General features: G+C 47.2%; 5 protein-coding genes across 7 annotated transcripts in view; 3 read left to right on the top strand and 2 right to left on the bottom strand.

Moving 5' to 3' along the window:
• The first annotated feature begins 990 nt into the window (after window positions 1–990).
• Window positions 991–10,608, top strand: LOC307070732 (uncharacterized protein). 2 transcript variants are annotated; one of them, XM_079729345.1, is made up of 5 exons: window positions 991–1,194; window positions 1,459–1,860; window positions 3,559–3,723; window positions 5,642–5,766; window positions 6,315–10,608. In XM_079729345.1, exons 1-5 carry the CDS (start codon window positions 1,126–1,128, stop codon window positions 8,563–8,565), a joined length of 3,012 nt encoding a protein of 1,003 aa, XP_079585471.1. In that variant the 5' UTR covers window positions 991–1,125; the 3' UTR covers window positions 8,566–10,608. The 2 variants fall into 2 exon arrangements, with proteins under 2 accessions (XP_079585471.1, XP_079585472.1); XM_079729346.1 differs by having other exon boundaries at window positions 991–1,860.
• A 447-nt stretch (window positions 10,609–11,055) lies between these two features.
• On the bottom strand, window positions 11,056–14,412 carry lgsn (lengsin, lens protein with glutamine synthetase domain; the record flags this gene model as incomplete). The annotated part of the gene is made up of 4 exons (XM_079731109.1): window positions 11,056–12,237; window positions 12,623–12,786; window positions 13,123–13,777; window positions 14,380–14,412. The coding sequence occupies 4 exons, from the start codon at window positions 14,410–14,412 to the stop codon at window positions 11,056–11,058; spliced, it is 2,034 nt and encodes a 677-aa protein (XP_079587235.1).
• Window positions 14,413–15,478: 1,066 nt separating this feature from the next.
• On the top strand, window positions 15,479–17,802 carry LOC307091839 (uncharacterized protein). 2 transcript variants are annotated; one of them, XM_079758667.1, is made up of 2 exons: window positions 15,479–15,624; window positions 17,658–17,802. In XM_079758667.1, exons 1-2 carry the CDS (start codon window positions 15,586–15,588, stop codon window positions 17,751–17,753), a joined length of 135 nt encoding a protein of 44 aa, XP_079614793.1. In that variant the 5' UTR covers window positions 15,479–15,585; the 3' UTR covers window positions 17,754–17,802. The 2 variants fall into 2 exon arrangements, 1 of the variants encoding a protein (XP_079614793.1); XR_013812772.1 differs by having other exon boundaries at window positions 15,503–15,624; window positions 17,661–17,790.
• Window positions 17,803–17,921: 119 nt separating this feature from the next.
• On the top strand, window positions 17,922–21,231 carry ptp4a1 (protein tyrosine phosphatase 4A1). The gene is made up of 5 exons (XM_079758666.1): window positions 17,922–18,443; window positions 18,918–19,010; window positions 19,211–19,341; window positions 19,851–19,925; window positions 20,175–21,231. The coding sequence occupies exons 1-5, from the start codon at window positions 18,339–18,341 to the stop codon at window positions 20,290–20,292; spliced, it is 522 nt and encodes a 173-aa protein (XP_079614792.1). The 5' UTR covers window positions 17,922–18,338; the 3' UTR covers window positions 20,293–21,231.
• A 384-nt stretch (window positions 21,232–21,615) lies between these two features.
• col9a1a (collagen, type IX, alpha 1a) overlaps window positions 21,616–24,321 on the bottom strand; it is a 15,459-nt gene continuing 12,753 nt past the window's right edge. The window contains exons 29-32 of the mRNA XM_079731089.1: window positions 24,093–24,147; window positions 23,763–23,951; window positions 23,054–23,131; window positions 21,616–22,612 (exon numbers count right to left, since the gene is read on the bottom strand). Of these exons, the coding sequence (XP_079587215.1) occupies window positions 22,407–22,612; window positions 23,054–23,131; window positions 23,763–23,951; window positions 24,093–24,147 (528 nt within the window). The 3' untranslated portion in view covers window positions 21,616–22,406. The remainder of the gene's footprint in view (window positions 22,613–23,053; window positions 23,132–23,762; window positions 23,952–24,092; window positions 24,148–24,321) is intronic.

Genomic DNA, 24,321 nt, shown 5'->3' with positions numbered 1-24,321 from the left:
TTAGTAACTACTAATATTTTCAACATCATTGCAATGAATGAATAACTAACATCTTGCAAAAGAAAGAACACAAAAAAAAGCCTGTGTTTTAAAATAGGTATTATTTTAATAACACTCTTATATATCCTTATATATCCTTAAGTATTACTTAACTTCTTCTGTTGTGGCTTTCACTGTCTTTCACAATTCCACCGCCAGCAGGCTCCGTCTCCGATCAGCATGTTACTATCGGTTACATTAGTGCATCGGCAAGCCATTGCTCTTCCTTTGATACTCGGATGGAGTGTATTAAGAAGCCTGAATTTGACCCTGAATTTGAACATGAAATTCCACCTGATTTCCAACCTGAATTTTTGAGGTATAGAAAAATAATGGGTTGAAGATGACCACGATGGTGTTGCAACAAAAAAATTGAAAAAAATTCAAGCATCAAATTGAAATGCAGAAAAATGCAAGCATTGTTATTATTCAATTCACGCAATTCAACATGCCATTTTGCATTGAGGACATTTGGCACCATACTTCCATAGTAATAGTAGAGAGGATGACCTTTATATCAGAGAAAGAAAGTTTTAATAGATAGATAATGATAGCCAGAGTTAATTAAAGTTTGAGTAGAGACAACGACAGTTATAGAAGAGATAATGACAGTTATAGTATAGTTAATGACTGTAGAGTTGATAATCCAAAAGTATGCTTCTATCTTCTTTTTTAATTTTTTAACATTTTTATATATGTATATAAAAAAAAACAGTACCTGAAATCTGTGATTCTAATGGGATAAGCCTAGAGACAATAAATGAAGGAACTCCAGATGGACAGACCCACTGATCCTGCTCCAGGTAGCGATAGGGTGAGAGGGCGGGGCTTTTCAAGAAAAGGGAAATGGGCGGGGCCAACAGGTAGCTTATTCGCATACAGATCGTGGGCTGATCCGCACCTTGCGTTACCTCCTCTCTCTATTCAGAGAGACAGGTCTGCTCTGTTTTTCAACAATCGTCAATGTTAACTGTTGTATTGGGGCAGGGCAAACGAGGTCTCTATGAAAACAACAAGTAAGCCTACGGTTTCGTCAGCATAGAGTTCAGCGCTAAGTCAGTTTACTTTAAAACTGCATGTAATTCAATGAATAATTCGCACCGATGGAATTTTATTAATCTCGCCTATCTTTTGGATTTTACACTTGACTCAAAGGTATTTAACATATTGTCTTTGATTTTTGATTGCTACAAAATTAGGCCTGACGAGTTGAATCCTATCCCCTCGCGGGGGACATGTGTACGCTGAATAAATTCGGTCGTGCAAGATGTTCGTCCTCAACAAAACTCATTGAAGGTGTACACACACATACGCAAACACATACACACACAAACACACACACACACAAACACACACACACATTTTTAACTCCGCGGAGAGCCAATGGAGTCCGGCCTGTCATGCGTGTCTTCCCTGAAGGAAGACGTGAAGCCGTGCTTCATTCAGCCGCACTACAAGGAGTCCTACCGGCTGGCCATCTACGCGCTGCTCTGCGGGGGGACCGAGGCCTACGACGAGTTCCTGAAAGCTGAACAAATAAGCCACTTTCTGTCCGACGAGGAGATACTCTATGTGCTGGAAAATGCGGAATTACCGGTTAGTGAGGACGGTGGCTCCGGCAAGACGAAGGAGCGTGAGGAGAGCCACCCGTCCACCTATTTCCCCACCGAGTCGGATGAGCAGGTGCCGGACCTTGACCTGGGCTGGCCCGAGGTCTCTTCCACCTCAGAGACCAACATCAGCCTGCTCTTCCACCCGCCCCGTCAAAACACCCCGACCATCAAAGAGGTGGTCCGGAAACAGATCCTAGACGCTAAGCAGGTAAAGGTTGGTGGGTGGTTGGGAAGGGGTGGGGGGTCTGTATTGTAGGCCTACATGATGAGGGCTAGACATGTCTGCAGGTGAAGGCGGCAAAGTCAAAGTGAATACCCTGTTGGCGTATCAATGTGTACATGTACACAGAAGAACACACACAGGGGTGGAGCGAAACTAGAATGCAACACTCTCCACACAGAAGCATGAACATAACTATGCATCCACCATCCTGGGTTCTCCATTAAAATGTACTCACATGTATACTATATACCAGTGTACTATACTAGTACTTAACGTATAACTACATAGCACTAATTTCCATATCAGGACAACACCTCAGTTTGGGCAGACCTGAACCGAGAATCACATTTCTTTTGATCCAGTCTTGTGTAAAGATATTGAGCTGCATCTCATACTCTTTCTCTCTTCTGAGAAAGAAGAGGTGGTGTTACTAGTTAGACAAGGGTGTAGTTCACAGCCAGCAGAATTCCCATTCGCAAAGGTCAGAGATTAGGCCTACTTTTTAAAACACTGAGGTGAGTGACAGGCTGGTGTTAGTCCATTCATCTTCTAAAAGGTTTAGATATAGATGTTTTTCTTCCGAGTTAGGCTGAAAACAACCCAAGCATGTCACCAAAAACAGTTAGCTACACAAAAGGTTTGCTACACAAGATGTTAGCCAAATAAAATGTTTGCCACGCAAAAGGTTAAAGTGCTGCAAAATGTAGTAAAAAATAACAACTATAGAGAGTGTGGAGTAGCCAAGAAATAAAATAGTTTAAACGTCATGTCCACTTTGGATGAAAGTAGATAAAGTTTGGTAGAATGGATGTAGGACTACTAATCATCTTTACGCTGAAACAGCCATTTAGATGGCTTCTTCTGACAAAGTGTTGTTGATTTTTGATTGCAAAGTTTGCTGACACAAAGTTTTGTAAGTATAGAAAGTTTTGTATCGAGGTAGTATCGTTAAGTTAAAAAAGTAAAGTTTACAGATATAAAGCATTGCAAAAGACTCTTAAAAGTATTGTCAGTTCTGTACCAGAGTATTGTAAGGGCCTCATGTAGACAGTGTTTGGAAGTTGTAGTCCAGTAGGCCTACTAGTTACACTGTAGTAACCTATTATGGCTCTACTGTCGTAACCAGCATAATAACATATGATGTAATATCCATATGTTGTGCTGTTAGAAGTACGTTATGTCCCCATGTTTGGGCGTTAGAAGTACACTACTCTGTCCCCCTTCAATAAAATCATTGGACGCGTTCTTACATGTTGAGAAGGTTAGGTCGATTAACTAAAGGTTACGTCTGAGCTGAGAAGAATCTTGTGGAACCCCTTGCAGACAGCTCGAAATTCTAAATGATTGACTAGTTGCATTGTCTGCACACACACACACACACACACACACACACACACACACACACACACACACACACACACACACACACACACTTACACACACCCTCTACCTTGACACTGTAATAAACCTGCCCTTAGACCAACTGACAAACTCCCTCTCCCCTCCTCTCCCCTCTCCTCTCCTCGCCTCTCCTCTCCTCTCCTCTCCTCTCAACGTTCCTCCTCTGCTCTCCTCGTCCCTCCTCTCCTCTCCTCCCCCCTCCTCTCCTCTCCTCTCCTCTTTTCTCCTCTCCTCATCTCTCCCCTCCCCTCCTATCCTCTCCTCTCCTCCTCTGTTCTCCAGCTCATCGCCATCTCCATGGACGTGTTCACCGACGTGGACATCTTCCAGGAAGTGGTTAGTGCGGCGCGCCGCGGCGTCATCGTCTACATCCTGCTGGACCACACCCAGTTCCACGCCTTCCTCCACATGTCGCAGAGGCTCGGGGTCAACATCAAAGACCTCCAGGTAGGGGGCACCTGATGATGATCCACTCCCTCCACCCAACCTCCCTCCACCACCCCACCCCCCTCCACCCAACCTCCACCACTCAACCCCTACTCCAACCAACCTCTACTCAAACCCCTCCATCTCAACCCCAACGACCAACCCCTACTCCAACCTATCTCTACCCAAACCCCTCTAACTCAACCCCAAAGACCCAACTTCCACCACCCAACCTCCAACCAACCTCCACCCAACCTCCGTCCAACCTCCAACTAACCTCCACCGAACCTCCACCACCGAACCCCTCTCGTACCAACCGCCACCCAATCTCCACCACCCAACCTCCCTCAACCAAATACACTATCAGTTATTTTCAGCTAATCAAATCATGCGATATTGACCTGCATTTGAATCACCTGTTGTTGCATTAGCGCTGCTGTAGCTCTCAGTCTCAGCGAGTGAAAGAGGGTCTTCACACAACGATTGTGAATGCTTGTGAACGGCCAGAATTCAAAACACTCATTCACCTCTGCGCTCACCTCTCACGTCCACAAAAAACAGCCACAGTTTAAATATTTTAGTTAACCATGTCTGGATTTTCCTGTCAAACTGCATGAGTGTATCCTGGTGACAAAGTTCAAACATGTCTGTGTCTTTGAGCGTGCATCCCCTAATGTCAGCCTCGCTCCTCCTGACATGGGGAGGAATTGTTTAGCCAGTAGCCATTTTAAACTCCCTCCTGAAAAATGAACGCACAGGTTTCATCTTGTCTATTATCAGAAGGGTGTGCTGCCTTCGGTGCCATACAAAATGTAAAAATGTCAAAGTGTGTGTGTGTGTTTGTGTTTGACTAACATGATAGAGCTTGGAGGTATTGCCAGTAGTATTTGTTATAATATGTTGTACTTTATGTACCTGTGTCTATGTGTGCGCCTGTGTCTATGTGTTGGGTTAAGTGTGTGCTTGCATATTTGTCTGCTGACTTTGCATATGTGTGTGTGAGTTGGATGGTGGCATATCAATGCCAAAAATTGCGAGCAAAAATGACTTTGCACACGTGCACAACTAACACATCCGTGCACACAAATCATTATTGCTAGAAGCTTAGCTATTGCTAAGTACTGTAACTACAATTGCGCTTGTATTTCCCTGATCTTGTGAGCAACATTGAAGGTCTTTCTTTTAAGTGGGTGGAGCCAGCCATGGCCATTGAATCCCTAAACATGATTAGTTCTAACCCATCACATTTAGAGGTCGATTTTTCTGATACCGGAGAAATTCTTAGAAACTCCTCAAGCAGGGAGCATTCACATTTTTCTATTGATAGTCTATTGATATTCTATATACTCAAGTAATACCAATCAACAAGGATGGCTGTGGTTCACTGCAACCGATGATCCTGCTTTCATTCATGAAACGCATGGTTATATGCTTTGGTAACAACTGCAAGTGGTTTGGTTTGTAACGCTGTGCTTTATTGTTCTCCAAAGCATGTTCTGAGACGTCAGGTCTTGAGCAGAATCTTGGTAAAATGTGACCTTTCATGAAGCTTCATGTAACCAAAGAAATCGTCACAGCACTTCAAGAGGTGTTTGGACTTGTCCAGCAACATGTAACTAATCACGAATACCAGTGCCATGGCTGGCTCCGTCCACAGTGCCAAAAAGAAAACCTCTGTGCCAGGAGAAAAATAATTCAGAGCGAGGAGAAAAAAAAACTGAGCAAGCAGGAAAACACTATGAGCACGAGAGCAACTTCAGCATTTTTGCAGACAGGGGTGTCTCTCTCTATGATTTTTCTCCTCACAGGCAATATTAATGCTCTCTACAATTTTCTCCCCTGATGTTTGGCAGTTATCTGCCATAGAGTTGGTATGACTGTGTAGGTGTGCATTGCGTAAGACAAGCTTCTGACAAGCTAAGGTCTGTATGTCTTCCAGAACCTGCGTGTTCGGACGGTGAGCGGCCCGCAGTATCAGTGCCAGTCCGGGGCTAAGTTCAGTGGTGCCCTGGAGCAGAGGTTCATCCTGGTGGACTGCAGAACCGTCCTGTATGGAACCTACAGGTGAGTCGGCCTGTAGCATTACAAACTACTAGTGAGCTTCCATGTACAGGTGAGCTACCATGTTCAGGTGAGCTAGCATGTATAATCACAACCTACAGGTAAGCTACCATTTACAGGTGAGCTACCATACTCACGTGAGCTAGCATGTATCATTACAACCTACAGGTAAGCTACCATGTAAAGGTGAGCTACCATGTTCAGGTGAGCTAGCATGTATCATTACAACCTACAGGTGAGCTAGCATGTACAGGTGAGGTAGCATGTTAAGGTGAGCTAGCATATAGCATTAAAACCTACAGGTGAGATAGCATGAACAAATGACCTAGCTGTTAGCATTACAACCTACAGGTGTTATAGCATGTACAGGTGAGTTTGCTTTTAACATTAAAACCTACAGGCAGGTGGAAGGTAGCATGTAGTATAGCATCCTACAGGCCAGCTAGCATGTACAGGTGGGTCAGCATCACATGAACATCAATAGTAACATGCTAAATGCGGACCTACGGTATAACATGCTCTCTCTTCTTGTTCCATTGTTTGGTCTGCAGCTACACGTGGTCCTTCGAGAAGATCAACCTGAGCATGGTGCTGGTGGTCACGGGGCAGCTTGTGGGCTCGTACGACGAGGAGTTCCGCCGCCTCTACGCCCGCTCCAACGCTCCAACAGAGCTCACGTCACCAACGTCCGCCGAGGAGGACGGCCGCAAGCCCCTGTTCAGCCCCTGCTCCAGCCTGCTGTCCCTGCACAGACCCCGCATGACCAATGGGTTGATGATGACCCGGGGAATCAGCATGCAGGAGAAGCTGCACCAGTCCCACCGCCTGGACCCCGGGCAGATGGTGAGGGGCCACAGCTACGGCGAGCTGCAGCGCCTACACTCCTCCTCCACTAGGCTGAAGGCCGCCGAGGGGAACGGAACCACCCAGCAAGGAGGGGAGGACCTGCCGGCACCGCCACAGCGGCCAGCCAGGATGTCTCAGCTGCTCACCCGCCACCGGATGCGCTACGGCTCCGACCAGAACCTCATCCCGTTCAACTCCGAGACGTCTCTCAATCGCTGGAAAATCGACTCATACTTCAGCCATGAGGACGAGACCCCGGAGGCGGCCTACGACGTGACCTCGCCCCAGGGGAGCCTGCTGAACCTGAACGAGGGCCCATACCAGAAGTCAAGGCACATGAAGTCCAGGCTGGAGGAGATCCGGTTGAAGAGGCTCAGTCTGCAGGAGTACACCAGGCAGAGCCAGGAGAATTTGAGGCCCATGTTTTCCACTCAAGAGAGGTCTAAAATGAGGTCCTCACTGAGAACTCTGGACAAAAGCCAGAGCATGGCAGCGCTAGAAGAACACAGTCAGCAGGAGTCTTCTGGCCGAGGGGCGGCCGACTATGAGAATGTTGAGTACTTCAGTCCCAGACTCAAACCACCGCAGGAAACTCCTGAGATTGAAGAATGCCCCGAGATAGAGGAACCTCAGGCGCTGGAGGACCAGCCGTCTGCAGCCCAACAGAAGAGACCAACCCCGCGAACACAAGACCGACCGCAGCCCCTTCCCAGGACCCCTTCATCAGGGGGCAAGCCGGATGTGAAACAGAAGGAGCCATCTCTAAAACCCTTGGGCCTGAGGCCGAGCGGTAGCAACACACAGTCCTCCAGAGCCCTGGACCCTCTCCTAGATATCCCAGAAGAGAAAGATGCAACAAACAAAGTGGATTCAACAGGCAAGCTAGCCAAAGTGACCAATTCCCCGGGCCACAAAGACCCCGCCACGGCGACGCCCCGTGGGGGTCGCAGGGCTGTTTCCAGAGTGGGCTCTGTGGCATCAATCCGGTCTGTTGGATCACGGCATCAGGACCTGGCCAAGGAGAGCACCGTTGCCACGAAGAAGGATCCACCTGGTGCAAGACCCTCCCCCATCCATGCCGAACCACCCCCCAAACGAGAGGCAACACCCCCCAAACGAGAGGCAACACTCCCCAAACGGGAGGCAACACCCCCCAAACGAGAGGCAACACTCCCCAAACGGGAGGCAACACCCCCCAAACGAGAGGCAACACTCCCCAAACGGGAGGCAACACCCCCGTTGACGGCAAACTCTTCCATCTGCGATGCGTCAGGGACATCGCAGAACGTGGGGAAAGCCAAGGGTTCGGCCGAGAAGGTCCCATCACCGCAAGGCGAGCAAACATTTCAGAGGAAGAACTCCCTCAAGTCCAAGGTTTACTCACTTCTTGGGTCCCAGCGGAAGGAGGATAAGACCTTACAGAGGAAGTCTTCCATGCGATCGCAGAACCCCTCCCCAGCGAGCCAGCAGGCCTCAGCGGAGGGCTCTGACGGAGCTTTGCCGTCCGCAGCAGTGGTACGCTCCACCGTGGCGCCTGCTACACCCAAGGGGACAGTGAAGAGTGTTTCCAGGTCGCAGAACGCCATCGACAGCCTTGAAGAGAAGGAAGGCCCTTCATTCGCGGCTCCATTTGACCGAGGGTCCACCCAGCGCTCAAGCAGGCCCCAGGCCAGCGTCAGCGGCTCCCGGCTGACCCTGGAGAGCGATGGGGCCGTTGTCCAGCAGCCCCAGAGGGAGAGGGTCTACAGCCGCTTTGAACCTCTTCTGGATAAGCCGGTGAGGTCCTCCAGTCTGCGCTACCTCGGGAAGGAGAGGAACTCGGTGCTCAACAGCATCAGGCAGCCGTCCGCTGGTGCATCCAAGAACAACTCAGCGAATCAGACGCCCACGACCCAGGACAACCGCTTGGGTCGCCTCATGCAGCGTGTTGGCAGCCTGATCTCCAAGAACAAATGAATCCCAGGGTCCCCAGACCATCGGCACGTTTTAGAAGGAACAAAGACTCGTTACAGTCGGTTCACCAGACAAACGTTCCGTTACAGAGGGTCAACCAGACAAACGATCCCTTACAGGGAGTCATCCAGGCAAATGACCCGTTACAGACGCTTCACCGGACAAACAGCTCGTTACAGACGGTTCATCAGACTAACAGCCCATTACAGATGGTAGACAAGACAAACTAAACATTACAGACGGTTCGTCAGAAAAAGAGCCTGTTACAGACGGTTTAAGAGACAAACGACCGTTACAGAGGGTCAACCACCCAAATAACCTGTTACAGACGTTTCACCAGACAAACAGCCCGTTACAGACGGTAGACAAGACAAACACACCATTACAGACAGTTCACAGGCCAGAAGTGTTTTTAAGACAAAAGCCAATTGGTTTGTACGTTTTATAGGGATAGATCCAATCAAATTTCCGTTAAGGATTATAGCCACTATTTTCAGGAGGCATATTGTTGATTATATTTTTGTGACCTCTAACTCAACCTATAACCTCAATGAAATAACAATGGGACCTTGTACTGGAATGTTTTCTTCAGAAGGATACCATAATTGAGCTATTTAGATATTGGCCTGATATCTAAAACTAAGGCTGCAGTTGAATTGTCTTTATTGCTAAGGAAGGTTCCTAAATGTGTGGAATGATATGGAGGCATTGAAGTGGAAGCCATGATAAGAGCTCTTCAAATTCTCTAAGTGCAATGGAAAGGTGCTTCAATGCTTTCGTTCACTGGACAATCCTTTACAAAAAGGAACAACATAATGCTGTCTCAGAATTCCTTGCAGAAGGAACATTTAAAGCGACGCACCATTCGTCCTTTCACAGAAATAAATGCTGAACATGCCAATTATTTTCCATCAATCATACTTATTGGGATCTATGTCCATAAATATGAGTGGCCAGGGGTTTGAGAATGAAAAACCTTTTATCAATGTGAAAACTATTTTATTTTCCTTTTGTGACTGGGAGCCTTTATTCAACTACTTTTGAATTTAAATTGAATTGAAAGTAAATATTTCAAATCGAACTTTGCTAACAAAGTAACATTTATCACCGGCTTGTTCTGGTTTAAACAGCCTGCATATAACAACACAGTAAGAACGAGTATCTTAGTCTATCTAAGACTTTGTAGTTTCATCACGGCAGTCCCCCGTCCATAACATCCGCCATTGCATTACATAATGAATAATGTAAGTGCAGTCGGCTACTCCTAGCACTGACTTTGGCCATGAATTATCCTTCACATTTATCCTCAACCTTATGACATTTTCCCTAAAGCTCAAAGAAAAGAGGTTTGGAAAGGAAACAAAGGACACACTTTTTTTGACTATCCAACCGCAAACTCGGACCAGCATCCATCCTGGGTTTAGACCAATTAAATGGTTACTTTACCAATCACATCTGAGGACTAAATGAGTGGAAACGGGTTGACATTTATATTTTTTATTTTGGTTAGGAATGTTCAGCCCTGTGAAAGCCATATCCAATATTGTGCCATGAAATGTCTTTATTTGGAAGCCAAAGTATTTGTTCCCAACCTTTTGCAGGTTAAGCCACACCACATTTCCAACTTGAAATCTAAAGTCCTCCATAATAGTTGAAGGGAATGATGACAAAAAAATATATATACATATATACTGGGTTATAAGCCATTTTAGACATTATTTCACATGCTGTAGTAGTATCAAGATTGCATTTTTGAAATGGAACAAAAACTCGTTTTATGTGGAATAATAAAATCAATAATGAAGAAAATCCTAAATAGATCCAATTATACGAGTAACCTGCTTCAGGGTTATGTATTGCATGACATGGCACACCTAGTATTGCTACAAGGCACACTGGTTTGGAAAACTATCAAAATAATCATGAACTGTGGTTCGTGAGCTCAACCAGAGTTTATGACTGTCTCAGGTATTAGATTACTCACAGTGATCTGATAACATTGTGAACATTTTACATTTTTTATTTAAAACAGTTTGTTTGTTACATGTTGTCAAAAGTCTCGGGAATATTATTGCTCTTGCTAATGTGTTCACTCTACGCAAAATAATTGTATAAATGGATAATCTACACTGTTTTCTTTTCTATAGAAACAGGTTCTACCTTGAAAACCAACCCTATTGTTGTGCAATGCACCGCACTCTAGTGCTGTCTAGTGCCCTCTAGTGTTCCTGCACTGTACTACCGTCAACCCTGCCCGTCACGTAGTCAGTATACCCAAATAATCGAGAAGACACTGAAAATCATACTCAGGGTGAAGCCACAAGGATGAAGGAACTGTTTATGTGAAATTTATTCGTCATATTTACAAGAAGTACTTCAGAATCACACATTATCAAAAATAAGGAGCAAATCAATCAAATGAAACATTTACTACCAAAACAACGCTATCATTATTGCTGTGGCGGTAGCAGGCGTTCACATGGCGGGGCACTCCTAGATGAAATACTCCAGGCACTTGTTCCTCTCATCGTCCAGCTCTTGCGTCTCGATCTCAAACTTCTTCATGGCGATGAAGTACTGGACGAAGGGCTCCCCCAGGGCGCTGCCCAGCATGTGGTCCGCCTCCAGCGCCTCCAGAGCGTCCTCCAGCCTCACGGGGATGGCGTGCAGCCGCTGCTGGCCCGGTCCCGCCTCCAAGCTCAGGCTACGCTTGATGCCGTCCAGCCCCGCGGCCACGGTGGCGGCCAGCACCACGTAGGGGTTGGCCGCCGCCGAGCCCAGCTGGTTGTCGATGTGCAGCGTGCGCCCGCCGTGCCGCTTCACGTTAAAGGAGCTGCTGTGGTCGTTGTAGCCGCAGGTGGCGTGCATCCCGCGCTGGGGGTCCTTGGCCCGCCGGGCCGTGCGGCTCCTGCAGTCCCGCCCGGGGGACAGCAGGCAGCTCAGGGCGGCCGAGTGGCTGAGCAGCCCCGCCAGCCACTTCTTCCCCATCTCCGACAGCTCGCCGCCCCGTGCCTCCCCGCTGTGGAATAGGCCCCGTCGCCCGCTGGCGTCCCACAGGCTGTGGGACAGCACGCCGGCGTTGTGCAGGCTGTCGTCCGTGAAGAAGCTGGCCAGGTAGCCGTGCTTGCGCGCCATCTCCTTGAGGCTGGTGCGGAAGGTGAAGGCGCTGTCGGCCGCCGCAATGCCAAACTCAGGCCGCAGGTTGACCTCCATCTGGCCGGGGCCGGAGGCCGATGCGAAGCTGTCCACGTCGCAGCCCATGCAGTACATGCTGTCCACCAGCTGCTGGAAGAAGGGCAGCTGGTGGTTGCTGAGCAGCGTGGTGGCCGGGAACATCAGGGTCTTGGGGCCTGGCCGATCGGAGGCGCCCAGCACGCAGCACTCGTAAGTGAAGGAGGCGTGCAGGGAGAAGCCCAGGCTCTGCAGCTGGCCCAGGAGTTGCTTAGCGATGAGGCGGGGGGAGGTGCGCAGGGGGGCCCCCATGACAGTGCAGGGATCGCAGACGACCCGGGCCGTCTGCTCGGCCCAGGGCAGCACCCGGAAGGTGTGCAGGTCGGGCATCAGCAGGATGTCGCTGTTGAAGTTGGCGGCGTCCGCGTTGTCCACCTCGCTGCTGGGACTCAGGGTCAGCTCCAGGTAGCTTCTGGGCATGGGGACACCATACGCTGCCTTCTCCTGGGGAGGGAGAGTCTTCTGTTCACCTTAGTACAACATCCACCTATACCACACAATGCCTGTCTTACCTAGATATCCTGCAACCGCGCAGATACGTCATCCTCATGTTGTTGTATTAACATGGAATTAGTCTTCTCACAAGAACGCATAGACTAAAAGATTTGTAATTTGTGTATATGTAGCTTATGGATGGATGCATAGAAGGATGGTAGAATAGGTGGATGTGAGGAGAGGTGGGTAGATGGATGAATAGAAGGATGGGAAGATGGATATGTGGCTGGATGGTGAGGTGGATGGATGGATGGATGTTAGTAGTGGTGGATCGTTGGGTGGAGAGGTGGATGGGTGAATGTAAGGACGGTTGGAAAGGCAAAGCGTTGATTACATGGAAATGGCGGGCGGGCACGGTCTTGGAGCGGGACACCCCATGGAGGTCTACTGCCTCAAAGCGGACAAAGTTGATGTTTTCCCTGGTCATCTGCTGCTTGATGTTCTCCATGTCTGAGCTGCTGCTGCTGCCTGAACCTCCACCGCAAGGCTCTCTGCTATCTGCCACAACAACACAACATTGGCCAATAGCTTGATGTACGCTGACTTTTTATCCAAAAGTAAAGTAGCTAGAGGAATCCAAGCGGAAGGATGGCAGATAAAAAACAAAACATCAATGGCATAATTCAAACAACAGAAAAAAGCTTAATGTTTGTAGACTAATATTTCTGTAACATTAACTGAGAATATGAACAGAACAGAACATTTCTAGTGTGTAGAAGATACATCTATGCTGTTATATCCCCAGAATGTAGGTAGAGAGCAGTTTTCTACACATAAATGCCACCTTCTGAGGTAATATAACCAAAACTTTATATTTCCTGGTCAACTGTTTACCTGTCTGAGAGCGCCCAGCCTCGTCCGAGGGGTCCCACCCTCCAGGGGGCGGGTACCGGCCCCCAGTGCTCCTGTACGTGAATGCATCCGGTCTGAACGAGCTGGAAGGGTGCTGAGCAGCCCTGGGGTCCCTGGGGCCCGGGCTCCTTATTGAAGCCCCACCCTCATGGGGCTTGAAGGTGGTAAGCACCCTGCGGTGGCCCTGGTCGCTGGCGCCCCCACCACCTTGGACTGCGTTCTGCCCCTTGAGGTGCGACGTACTGGGCTCCCTTGACCGTACGTCCCCCTGGACCCTGAAGGCCAGGTTGGGGCCGTCCCTCAGCGTGGTCTTCAGCTCCTCCATGGTCTGTCTGGGGATGTCGGAGGGCCGGCAGGGACCACCGTGATACAGCCCTCCCCTGGTCCAAGGGGGCCCGCTGCTGCCTCTGTCCGGCCCGCCCCGGGAGCGAGGCCTGGGCGGGGGGGAGCTGATGGAGACGAGGGTGGTGGTGGTGGAGGAGGGGCCCCTGTCGGCGTCCGTGTGGACGATGGACAACCTCTCCCTGGAGTCCCCTTCCTCTGAGGAGGCCTGTTCCTCTGACAGCGTCACGCCCTTCCTCCGGCCCAGGCTCACACCCACGCCGTCCACAGTGTCTCTGGAGGCCCCCTGCTGGGCCTGTATAGACATTGCAGGGACATTAGAAAGACATTAGAGGGACATTACAGGGGAAATACAGAGACATTGCAGGGACATTACAGGGAAATCACAGGAACATTACAGAGACATCACAGGCACATTACAGAGACATTACAGGAAGATTAGAGGGACGTTACAGGGAGATTAAAGAGACATTACAGATAGATTACAGGGACATTACAGAGAAAACATTGATAAAAGTGTGCAATGATAGTGACAAATTATAATGAAATAGAGAATCTTATAAAATATTGTATTATAAAGTATAGATAAAACAAAAACACAAAATACAGTAAGACAAGAAGAATATGAATATATAAGTATATTAAAAACACAACAGCGTTAATGAATAACGGATAAAGTTGTCTCTGGAAGGAGTGATGTTATAATGATCAGCTGTCGGCCTGTAGATAAAACACACCTTTTTATTTTTGGGTACATTACATTGTACGAATAACTAGGAATATTTCATATTCCTATTTATCCTATGATGTCGAGCTCAGCAATTTCGGTAACAGTAACAACTTGGATCTGAACACAGAGGAAACTGGACCAGATCATGATGGCACCCTTATTGTTACCTTCATCTGGAGCAGTTCTTCTGAGAAGCTCATGGTTTCTCCTGACACCCTCTGTTTTCCACCTCAATCTCCCCCAATGGAAGTTCTACCTTCAGGATGTTGTGGTATACATTTGTTGTAAACACAGCTGACCTCTACCAGTCCACACCGCCCATAGCCGGTGGACTGTTCCACCCTCTCTCCATCTCTTTGTCTGACAGGGGAGTGTGTGTTTGTGCGTGTGTGTGCGTGTGTCTCTGTGTGTGTGTGTGTGTGTGTGTGTGTGTGTACCTGTGTGTGTGTGTGTGGGACAAAAGCCAGGCTCAGCACTTCAGTGGACATCCACAGCCTCTAGAAACATCAGGTACCTAGATGTGCTCTAACTTCACAAGTAACCAACTGGTGGCTTCATTGTTATTGTTGGCATTCATGTTATGAATTATTAACACTTGTGGTTATTGTTATTATACACCTGTTAGAAGAAGAGTGGGAATCCATTTATTATTAGAAAACGTTGAAGGCCATCTCCCTTGGCCTCCTTGTGGGATAAGCTGCTGCTGCTCGCTAGTTCACTACTCCACCAATGAAGAGGCACTTTCTACCGCATTATGTGAAAACATTAAGGTAACTAACTAATCTTAGTAACCAACATAATCAATGTTATCACCCTAATGACGCCAACTATCTAACTCAATCCTTCCAGCCATCTATCATCCATCCATTCTTTCTATCCATCCATCCCTCCATTCTATACATCCTCACCCACCATCCATTTAATCCATCCATATATTCTATCCATCCATCCATCCATTCTTTCCATCAATCAATCAATCCATTCTATCCATCCATCCATCCACCATCCTCATAAAAACGACATTTGCAGTCTCACTGTATCTCCCTTGGAATCATCCAGACATACGGTTATTAGTATTACGTAATAAAGATGTACATTTATGTTCATGTATTTAACATTGAGTACTTTGCACGCACCGTGGTTTGTGCGTGCGTGAACAAAGCCACCGGCGCGGCCTGGGAAACTTGCGCAGCACTGAAGTTCCGTGAGCAGGCCACTGCTCCTCCTCATCTTCAGGGTGGGGTCTGAGCGCCTGCATGCCGACTGACGTCGAAGCAGCCAAGGAGACGACGTCGACTCCGCACGGAGAGAACATCGAGGCTGTATGGTGAAACGCCAGCTATTCTACTGACTTCTTTTTAGGGACCGGCCGTATGATTAAGCTACAATCTTCAATGAGTAAGCATATCCCAGTAAGTTCCGTTGGCTAAACGGTGCCATTTTGTTTCCATTTCTGCTTTCTGCGTTTCCACCTTTGTGGGCTATCGTCTCTGCCTTTACGTTGTTGTGTTTTTCTCTCCGTGAAATCACGGCCTCTTCTGCACAGTGAAACAATAGAACCACGTCCCACCGTAATGTGTGTATTAACTAGAACAACATTGAATAGGCTTTGGAACAATCTGCTTGATAATGATGTTATACACAGCTGCGTGTGTGGGTGTGCGTGTGCGTGTGCGTGTGTGTGTGACTGATGTGCGTCAAAGTTAAAGTCCTGATGCAGGTTCCGGACGCGCACGTATTTCTCCTACACGACGTTTCTGGTCATTAAAACGGGATGATTTTAGTTGGACGCTCGTAAGTCACGTTGTCCGTGGGCTCTATCTGCAGTGGCGTGGTCGTGGTGTTGGTCGTGTTTTAACGAAGCTCTGTGATCGGCATTGTTCCGCAATTTGTGTGTGTGTGTGTGTGTGTGTGTGTGTGTGTGTGTGTGTGTGTGTGTGTGTGTGTGTGTGTGTGTGTGTGTGTGTGTGTGTGTGTGTGTGTGTCATTGCCTCTATAGGCCGATATAGGAGTGATGGCGCCCAGAGAATTAAACACAAAGGATATCTAGCAGAAGACCACCTAGGCAGCGTTTCTTTGTATCGGTGTCTCCACACCAACGGAGGCCTGATGGGTTTCTCAGCGTTGACTCAATATTGAGAAAGCGACGGTATTTCCCTAACAAAATCCCGGATTAACCAAACCCACTGGAAGAGCCCAGGCCAGCGTATTTCCCAGTAAGCCTGAGAAACGGCTTTAGCTGCTCTCAGCAGCTCAAATGGCCAATATGAAATATAAGCGCTTTAATTCCAGTGCTGTATGTGTCTCTTCATCACTGCTGAGTAGAACTAAGGCCTTAATATTTCTGACCTACATGTCACAAATGACACAACGCTTCTACATATCGGGAGCTGAACACCATATTGTCATTATTGATATTGTGCAACATTTCCAGTTTCCTTTATGTATCCAGCAATGCATTATCCAGCACCACACTCTACAGCAATGTTACACCACACTATGTACGCACTTACGCAATGTTACGCACTGCTTCACAACACGATGCTACACTACACTGCATTATATAACAGATCAAATAAACATTGGCCAAATGTTGTCAAGCGATATGTGTCCGGAGGTCTGCCTCAATGGGAATCAAACCCACAACCCTTGATGGAGCCTGCAGACAAGGCCAGAACAAATCCCTAGAATCGGAGAACGTAGGGCCAATATGAACCAACTTGAATCAGAAACACAAGACGTGGTCTACAGCCAACCTGTGATGAAAAGATTCTTGTTTGGTGGAAAACCAAAAAGGATTTACCTAATCGTTTCTATCACGTCTGTGTGTATGCTTTAACAGATGCATTTGTTGTGTGTTATGCTAAGCTAGTGTATACACAGCATTCCATACGACTACAGTTGTGATTGGTTAGCATGGAGGCCCATGGAGTCTGACTGTGTGGAGTAAGATAGATAGATAGATAGATAGATAGATAGATAGATAGATAGATAGAACGTTTTCCTCTTCCTCAAAATACATGTCAGGATGCCAAGCATGTTATGATGCTTTGCATGTGATGGAGGTTAGCAGGTTTTGATGGTAAGCATGTGCTATGGTTTTTATAGCATGTTATGATGCTTAGCTATATATCAATAGCATGTTCTTGTATGTAAGGTTTGATTGTTGGGGCTCTTGGAATCCTTGGGTACTTTGAATCTTTGGAAACTTTAAATCTCGTTGTACTTTGAATCCTGTGCTAATTTGAATGGTGGGGTACTTGGAATCCTGGGGTGCTCGGTGTTTTATTGTCCCTGGTATCTATGGATGCTTCACAGGTGAATGCTAAACTGCCACTGCTCAGTAAACCCACACTGGCTAGATAAAGGTTCTTCAAATGTTTTGGTAACGATGTGTTCTGGTTCCCCTGGCGACGTGCTAACGCTGTGCCCTCCCTCCCCGCAGCAGTTCCGTGGTGTTCTGGGTCACACATTTATGGAGTTTCTGAAGGGCAGCGGGGACTACTGCCAGGCTCAGCACACCAACGGTGCAGACGAGTGAACGTCTTGACTCGCCGCCGCCCCGACGACGCACTTGAGCCAACGGAGGGCCCCCCCCCCCCCCCCCCCCCCCCCCCGCCCTCCAACCGTCCGTCCAGCCCCTCTGTCCCCCGGAAGTGTTGGCAGGATCGGGTCGCCACTCCCCGCCTGAACCATCAAGCCTAAGCCTGGATGGGGTAACTCGGACCACATCGCGCCCCCCTCCCCACGGCGTTCGCCTGGCCAGAGGCACGGTGGAACCAGCCTCTGTTCTTTTTCTATTTTATTTTTCTATTTTATTTTGTTAGTTTCCAGAGGAGAGGAGCTCCGTTAAGTGAAGGAAATTTAAAATAAGTAAGATTCACTTCTCGATCGTCTACCGACGTTCTTGGCCTGCCAACAACCAACCTGCCTAGCTTTTACGTTTTTTTCCGCCTGTGAAAGCCTCGCCAACGAGAAGTGGAAGATTGGCTTTTAACTTTTTATTTGACATTCCGACAGTGTTTACGTTCGTATTTTTACAGGGGTAGACATTTTGTAAAAATAAATTGGTGGTAGACGTTTTGGGTTGTTTTTCGGGGTGTTTTTTTTCCGTTATTTTGTCACCATGGCTCGTATGAACCGCCCAGCTCCGGTGGAGATAACCTACAAGAACATGAGGTTCCTCATCACCCACAATCCCACCAACGCCACTCTGAACAAGTTCATAGAGGTGATGATCATCAAAGTAGCTAACTTAAAGTTGTAGGTCGCTGTAGTCTAACATAAGAGGGTTCTGCTCCATATGCCTGCTGGGGTTTAACACAATCTGCACCATCGAGTGTCTTTCAGCACTTACAAAGTGCTGTATAAATAAACTCTTATTACCGTGGCTTCTTTGAAAGAATCCTGGTTAAAATTGGCCCATTGGCATTACTGATCCAATTTTGAGAACACAAATCCCTGGCTAATGATGTCATTGCTACATTTTACTGAAATTGTCAAAACGTGTATGAAGCAGTACTCTATCTTATATTGGAGAATAGTCAAGCATGAAAGTTCGTATTTTCCCAATTTTACATTATGGAATGTATCAGTTGAACCCACACCTGAATGCTCATTCTGACATTGTGTGAAGCAGATGAAAAGTGTCTCATGGATCTAAATCTTTTGGGCAGAACGTAACCCTGACTGGTTTTAACCACAGGAGCTGAAGAAGTATGGCGTGAGCACCGTGGTCAGGGTCTGTGAAGCCACCTACGATGCCGCCCTCGTGGGGAAGGAGGGAATCCAAGTTCTGGTAAGACCCTATCCACACCAGACCCGGTCGACTTTAGACCAGAACCTCAACCAAACCAACCAAGAGCTGCTTGGTTTAGCTCGGCTTAACAATCAATCAAAACACTCGTATGAATCATATTAGTTGTAGTTTTATGACAGAGTTTGATTAATCACCTTTCTAAACCAGTATTAAGAAAATAATTCTTAATGCCTGTCCAGGATTGGCCGTTCGATGATGGAGCTCCGCCCTCTAGCCAGATCGTTGATGATTGGCTGAACCTCCTGAAGGTGAAGTTTCGTGAGGAGCCAGGATGCTGCGTGGCGGTCCACTGTGTCGCCGGCCTGGGACGGTAAACCCTCCCCGCCTTTTTCGATTTTGACCAAATGCTTGTCCAACAGAATGAATGCTTATTTCTTTCTTCGTAACCATCAAACTTTGGTTGTCAATAAAGTTCCATATTGTTTCTGTTGTTATGCACATCATGGTGATGGAAGAAATATTTTCCTTTGCCCGCAAATCTGTTAAGTATTTGGGAACCTTTCAATTTGTGAAAACAAACTTACCAAATGGTCAACAGTGAGATAGGTGATTATCCGATTTGAACAGCCTAAACCAGTTTAAAACACTTCCACATTTTATGCTGTGACATCCACCTTTCCCGTCTGGGAACAAATAACCCACATCAGTAATGTAAACGTTATCTTCAGCAATCAAACAGCAATGGATTCTCCCTTTAGAGAGGAGGAGCCACGGATCCGGCAGCACAAGATTTGCATCTATGCAGGGTCAATCAGTGGTTCATTAGCAAATTGTCTGTTTTGCTTGTGGTTGGCTGACAAGGTGTGTGTTTTGTTGCAGGGCTCCAGTTCTGGTGGCACTTGCCCTGATTGAATGTGGGATGAAATATGAAGACGCTGTGCAGTTTATTCGACAGTAAGTTACTTAAAGTACCTCATGGATGTATTTGTATTCAGAGGTTCAACATTGACCTAATGAAGGGTAGTACCTGTTCGCATTCCTGAGCTAAAAGATGCCCTTAGGGTACTCAAATAATCACTGTGTCGTCGTGGATTAGGATTTGAGGCCATAAAACACTTCAAAATGAAATGGTCCAGTTTTAAATCAATGTGTAAGCTAGCATGTCTATGCATTAGTCTAAGCCGTTCTCTCTTTGGCCACCAGGAGGCGTAGGGGAGCATTTAACAGCAAGCAGCTCTTCTACCTGGAGAAATATCGTCCAAAACTGCGCCTTCGCTTCAAAGATTCCAACGGCCATCGTAATAACTGCTGCATCCAGTAAAGCAAGACCTGCAGGCGACACTCCAACCTTTCATGTTCAGTAAAAGTAAAAACAAAAAAAGCTAAATTTAATCTTGCTATCTTCTTACCTGGAAGTCAATGTATTGAAGTGTTTTGTTTGGAGAAGTTTCCCTTTCCACTTTGAAGTGTCCGAAAACTAAGCTGAACACACACCATGCCGTGTGACAGGGGGTTCTGGAGGCCGCTGAATCCTCGCAGGTGTCGGTGTAGGTTCCCTCCAAACCGTAGTGTGTTGCTCTCTGTGCAGATGCATCCCCCTTATTTTAGGATTGATCCTTGGTCTTCGGCGTTCTCTCAGAATGTGACAAAACAAAAATAGATTTTTTGGGTTACCATTTAAATTCTGTACCCTGTTCAGTTCAAGGGTGTGAACTGAGAGGTAGGCCTTCCTTGAAATCTGCTGGTTCATCCATTAATGCCTTACAGACGAACGAAGGCCATGGATTTCCTCCACTCCTGGCATTTGAAAAAAAGGTTTTCATTTTTCTACTTGAAACAGAAAAAAAATAGTTGCCTTTGTCTTGTGCAGGAAGTCAAAAACACTAAAGCTCTTTCAGTGACTATTTTTAATATCTAATGCTTAACTGTCGCTATATTTGTCTGGTTGGGATCTCCCAACTCCTCTATCAAACATTTTGTTGACTATAATTAACTGCCACATCAAATGTGATTTTATTTAGAATTTTACTTTTTGCTTCAAACTGGAATTCAGACGTCTGCTATATTTTGTATGCCTTTTTATTTGATGTTCGTAACTTAAGATACTTGGATACTTGATGAATTTATGTATTTGAAAATGTGTACTATTGTTAGGTTGGCTATTTATACTATCAATGGATGTGTGTTTTAGTACAGTGAGCTACACATTGTACCCGTTCACCAACTTTAGGAGTACATTAAAATGATACACTGAAAGTCCATTGTCGTGTGTCTTGTCTGTTTCTCAAAACAGAATCACAGATAACAAAGTCCCTCAGACAAGAGCAGAGCTGAGTATCTGCTTCGTGATGTATCCTGGTATGAGTTTGATAGTTTGGCGTCAAGACCTCTAACCTCAATGAATGAATTTCAACAAAATTAATATAAATTTATAGATTAAAAGGTGACTTGTTCTACTTACGTCATGGATTTTGAGTGTTGGCTGTAAATGGCGCCCTCTTGTGGAGGCTTTTTAATGTACCCTGGTTTCAAACAAACGCATCCCAATCCAAGCAGACGGAAATTAACATTATGGCCATTTCTTTGCCATTGTCTTGTTTTTTATGAATTAATACAAAACATGCAAGAGGTTATCAAAATGTGTTTATTTCATTTGTACAAGTTGTTGATGCCACATTGGATCTTGATAAAATAAATAGGGTGTCATCATATAAAAACAGATAGGTTTGCTTAAAAAACACGCCAGAATCAAAATTCATTACTCTACAATGGGAGGGAACAGGTTGTGATTGGAAACGCAACAAAGATACTCACAAAACAAAATGCTCATTTGGTGGTATCGTTTCATAGGATTGCAATATTGACACATTTACACAAACACAGAATACATGTCCCACCTGTTGGGCAGGATTGCTTTTGGGACATCAACATAATACATAGACCCCTTGATAACGAAGTCTTCCCAACCACAGGGGGTGCCGTCTCTTTTACAGTACGAGTGATGACAAGGCTGGGGTGAGAAAATAAAAGGGTTATGATTTTGTTTCTGGGTTACTCTGACGGCTACCGCTAGCTTGAGTTGTTGTATAACAGCAAGTAAAGTGTACAAGGACTGGGCTGTAGTTCAACATGATGGTTTATCACCTCATATGGGTTTAGTATTGGCGCAAAAGTAACATATCATCAAATTAGCATTTATTTAAATTAACCTCAGTTTGATACCTTAAAATGTTCCTTTTCATTCACTAGCAAACATTCTGTGATACACTTTGATATTGTGCAGAATTCCCAACACTAGACTTCCACATCACCCAGCCACCCAATCGAAACAGAGACCCAACACGGGGTCACAGCCGATGAGAGACCCGACGCACGCTAAGTCCCCACTTTAAGTCTCCCAGGCTCTCTTCCTGGCTCCGTCCAGGCCTGGGGCCTCTACATCTCAGAGGGGCCCTTCGTCCCGGGGTCCTTGGCCGACACCGCTGCCGCCACCATGGCCATGACACACTGCGAGGACTCACAGTACCCGTTGGAGCCGGCTGGGCCGGGAGGGCCCGGTACCCCAGGGAGCCCAGCAGCACCGCGTGGGCCCCGGAGCCCATCACGCCCGTGGTTCCCGTAGGCCGGGCGACCAGGGTCACCTGGAGGGGGAGGAGCAGAGGGTCAGACACCCAGCGGGTCAGCAGGTTAGACCCCCAGTGGGTCATTAGGTCAGGCACCCAGCAGGTCACTAGGTCTGACACCCAGCAGGGCAGTAGGTCTGACACCCAGTGGGTCATTAGGTCAGTACGTCAGACACCCAGCAGAACAGACTAACATCAGATCAACAGGTCAGTCACCCAGCAGATCAGACATCAGATCGATGTCATCCATGCATGGGTCCATAGGTAAAATTGTGCAGTGTCCTGCTAAGGGTGTTTGATTCCCTGAAGGATGCTGGCCTCAAACCCCATACCTGCAGTCTGCCTGTAGGCATCCTACAGATACCTAGTCAAGTAGGATAAAGTGTGAGTGAGTGAGTGTGTGTATATCTATGAAATCTTAACAGCCCCCCCACCCCACCACCACCACGGCTCCATTACCTGTGAGACCCGGAGCTCCCGGTGCTCCTTTAGGTCCTCTGGCCGTAGGTCCCCGATCACCTCGGTCTCCAGTGTCACCTGTTGGAGGGACAGATGGACATCACATTACAAAACCGTCTTCTGCTAGGTCCTCATCCTCAATACATAACGCCACTGAGGCCCTGTCCCTGGAGAGAGCATAGACAACACCAACATCTGTATCTTCCTTCCTAGTTCCTTTGTAACTTCCTGCTTAGAACACAAACCTGGACACCAGAAGGACCACAGGAAGCAGATACACAAAGCTGTGTAGCTCAGAGCTTTACCACTGTGTAGAGAGCACCACCACAGTGTAACACAGAGCTCCACCACTATGCAACACAGAGCACCACCTCTATGCAACACAGAGCACCACCTCTATGTAACACAGAGCACCACCACAGTGTAACACAGAGCTCCACCACTATGTAACACAGAGCACCACCTCTATGTAACACAGAGCACCACCACAGTGTAACACAGAGCTCCACCACTATGTAACACAGAGCACCACCTCTATGTAACACAGAGCACCAAATCTGTGTAACACAGAGCACCACCTCTGTGTAACACAGAGGTGTTGTAGCAGATGTTTTTCTCTTTTAATAGTCCTGTACTTCCTGACCGCCAAATTTATCTCAGATTATTTACGCACATCATATCTTAAACCAAAAGTGAAAGTGAAACTAACCTTTGATGCCCTTGCGGCCGAGTTGACCCGGTGGGCCCTTGAGGCCGGGCAGGCCTCTGGCTCCTGAGTGTCCTGGGAATCCATTCTGTCCGGAGGATCCGGGAGGCCCTGGGGGACCTGGGGGTCCCTGGATCCCAGAGATGCCCGACTCAGGTCTGGTGAGGCTGGCGGCCAACTGGGCCAGCTGCTCTGTGGCACACAGGAAAACCTCCACCTTTACACTCAGAGCACCGGCTCTTCTCCATCAACCTCATGGTGACAAAACTATGATAGTATTATGACGATCATGACTGTCTCTTCCATCTAGACTGGAGGACAAGAACCCCTTACCTTGCATCACCCTCTTGCAGACCTGTTTGATGTGGGAGTCTGTGGGGACCTTTCCCTGAGGAGAGAGAAAGCACAACCAGTCAGGTTGGTTCTTGCTCCCCTGGCGTGGGGTGCATGAGAGGCTTTACATGAAGTTACAGTCACTTCCTGTTTGGCTTATCTGGGGTTTGGTGGTCCGTCTGTCCGTCTGTACCCAGCTCCACAGCGGGGTTGGGCCTTCAAGACCTGA

The sequence above is a fragment of the Pollachius pollachius genome (assembly GCF_949987615.1).
Source record: "Pollachius pollachius genome assembly, chromosome: 2".
Classification (NCBI taxonomy): domain Eukaryota; kingdom Metazoa; phylum Chordata; class Actinopteri; order Gadiformes; family Gadidae; genus Pollachius; species Pollachius pollachius.
This window is presented reverse-complemented; position numbering and strand designations above follow the sequence as displayed.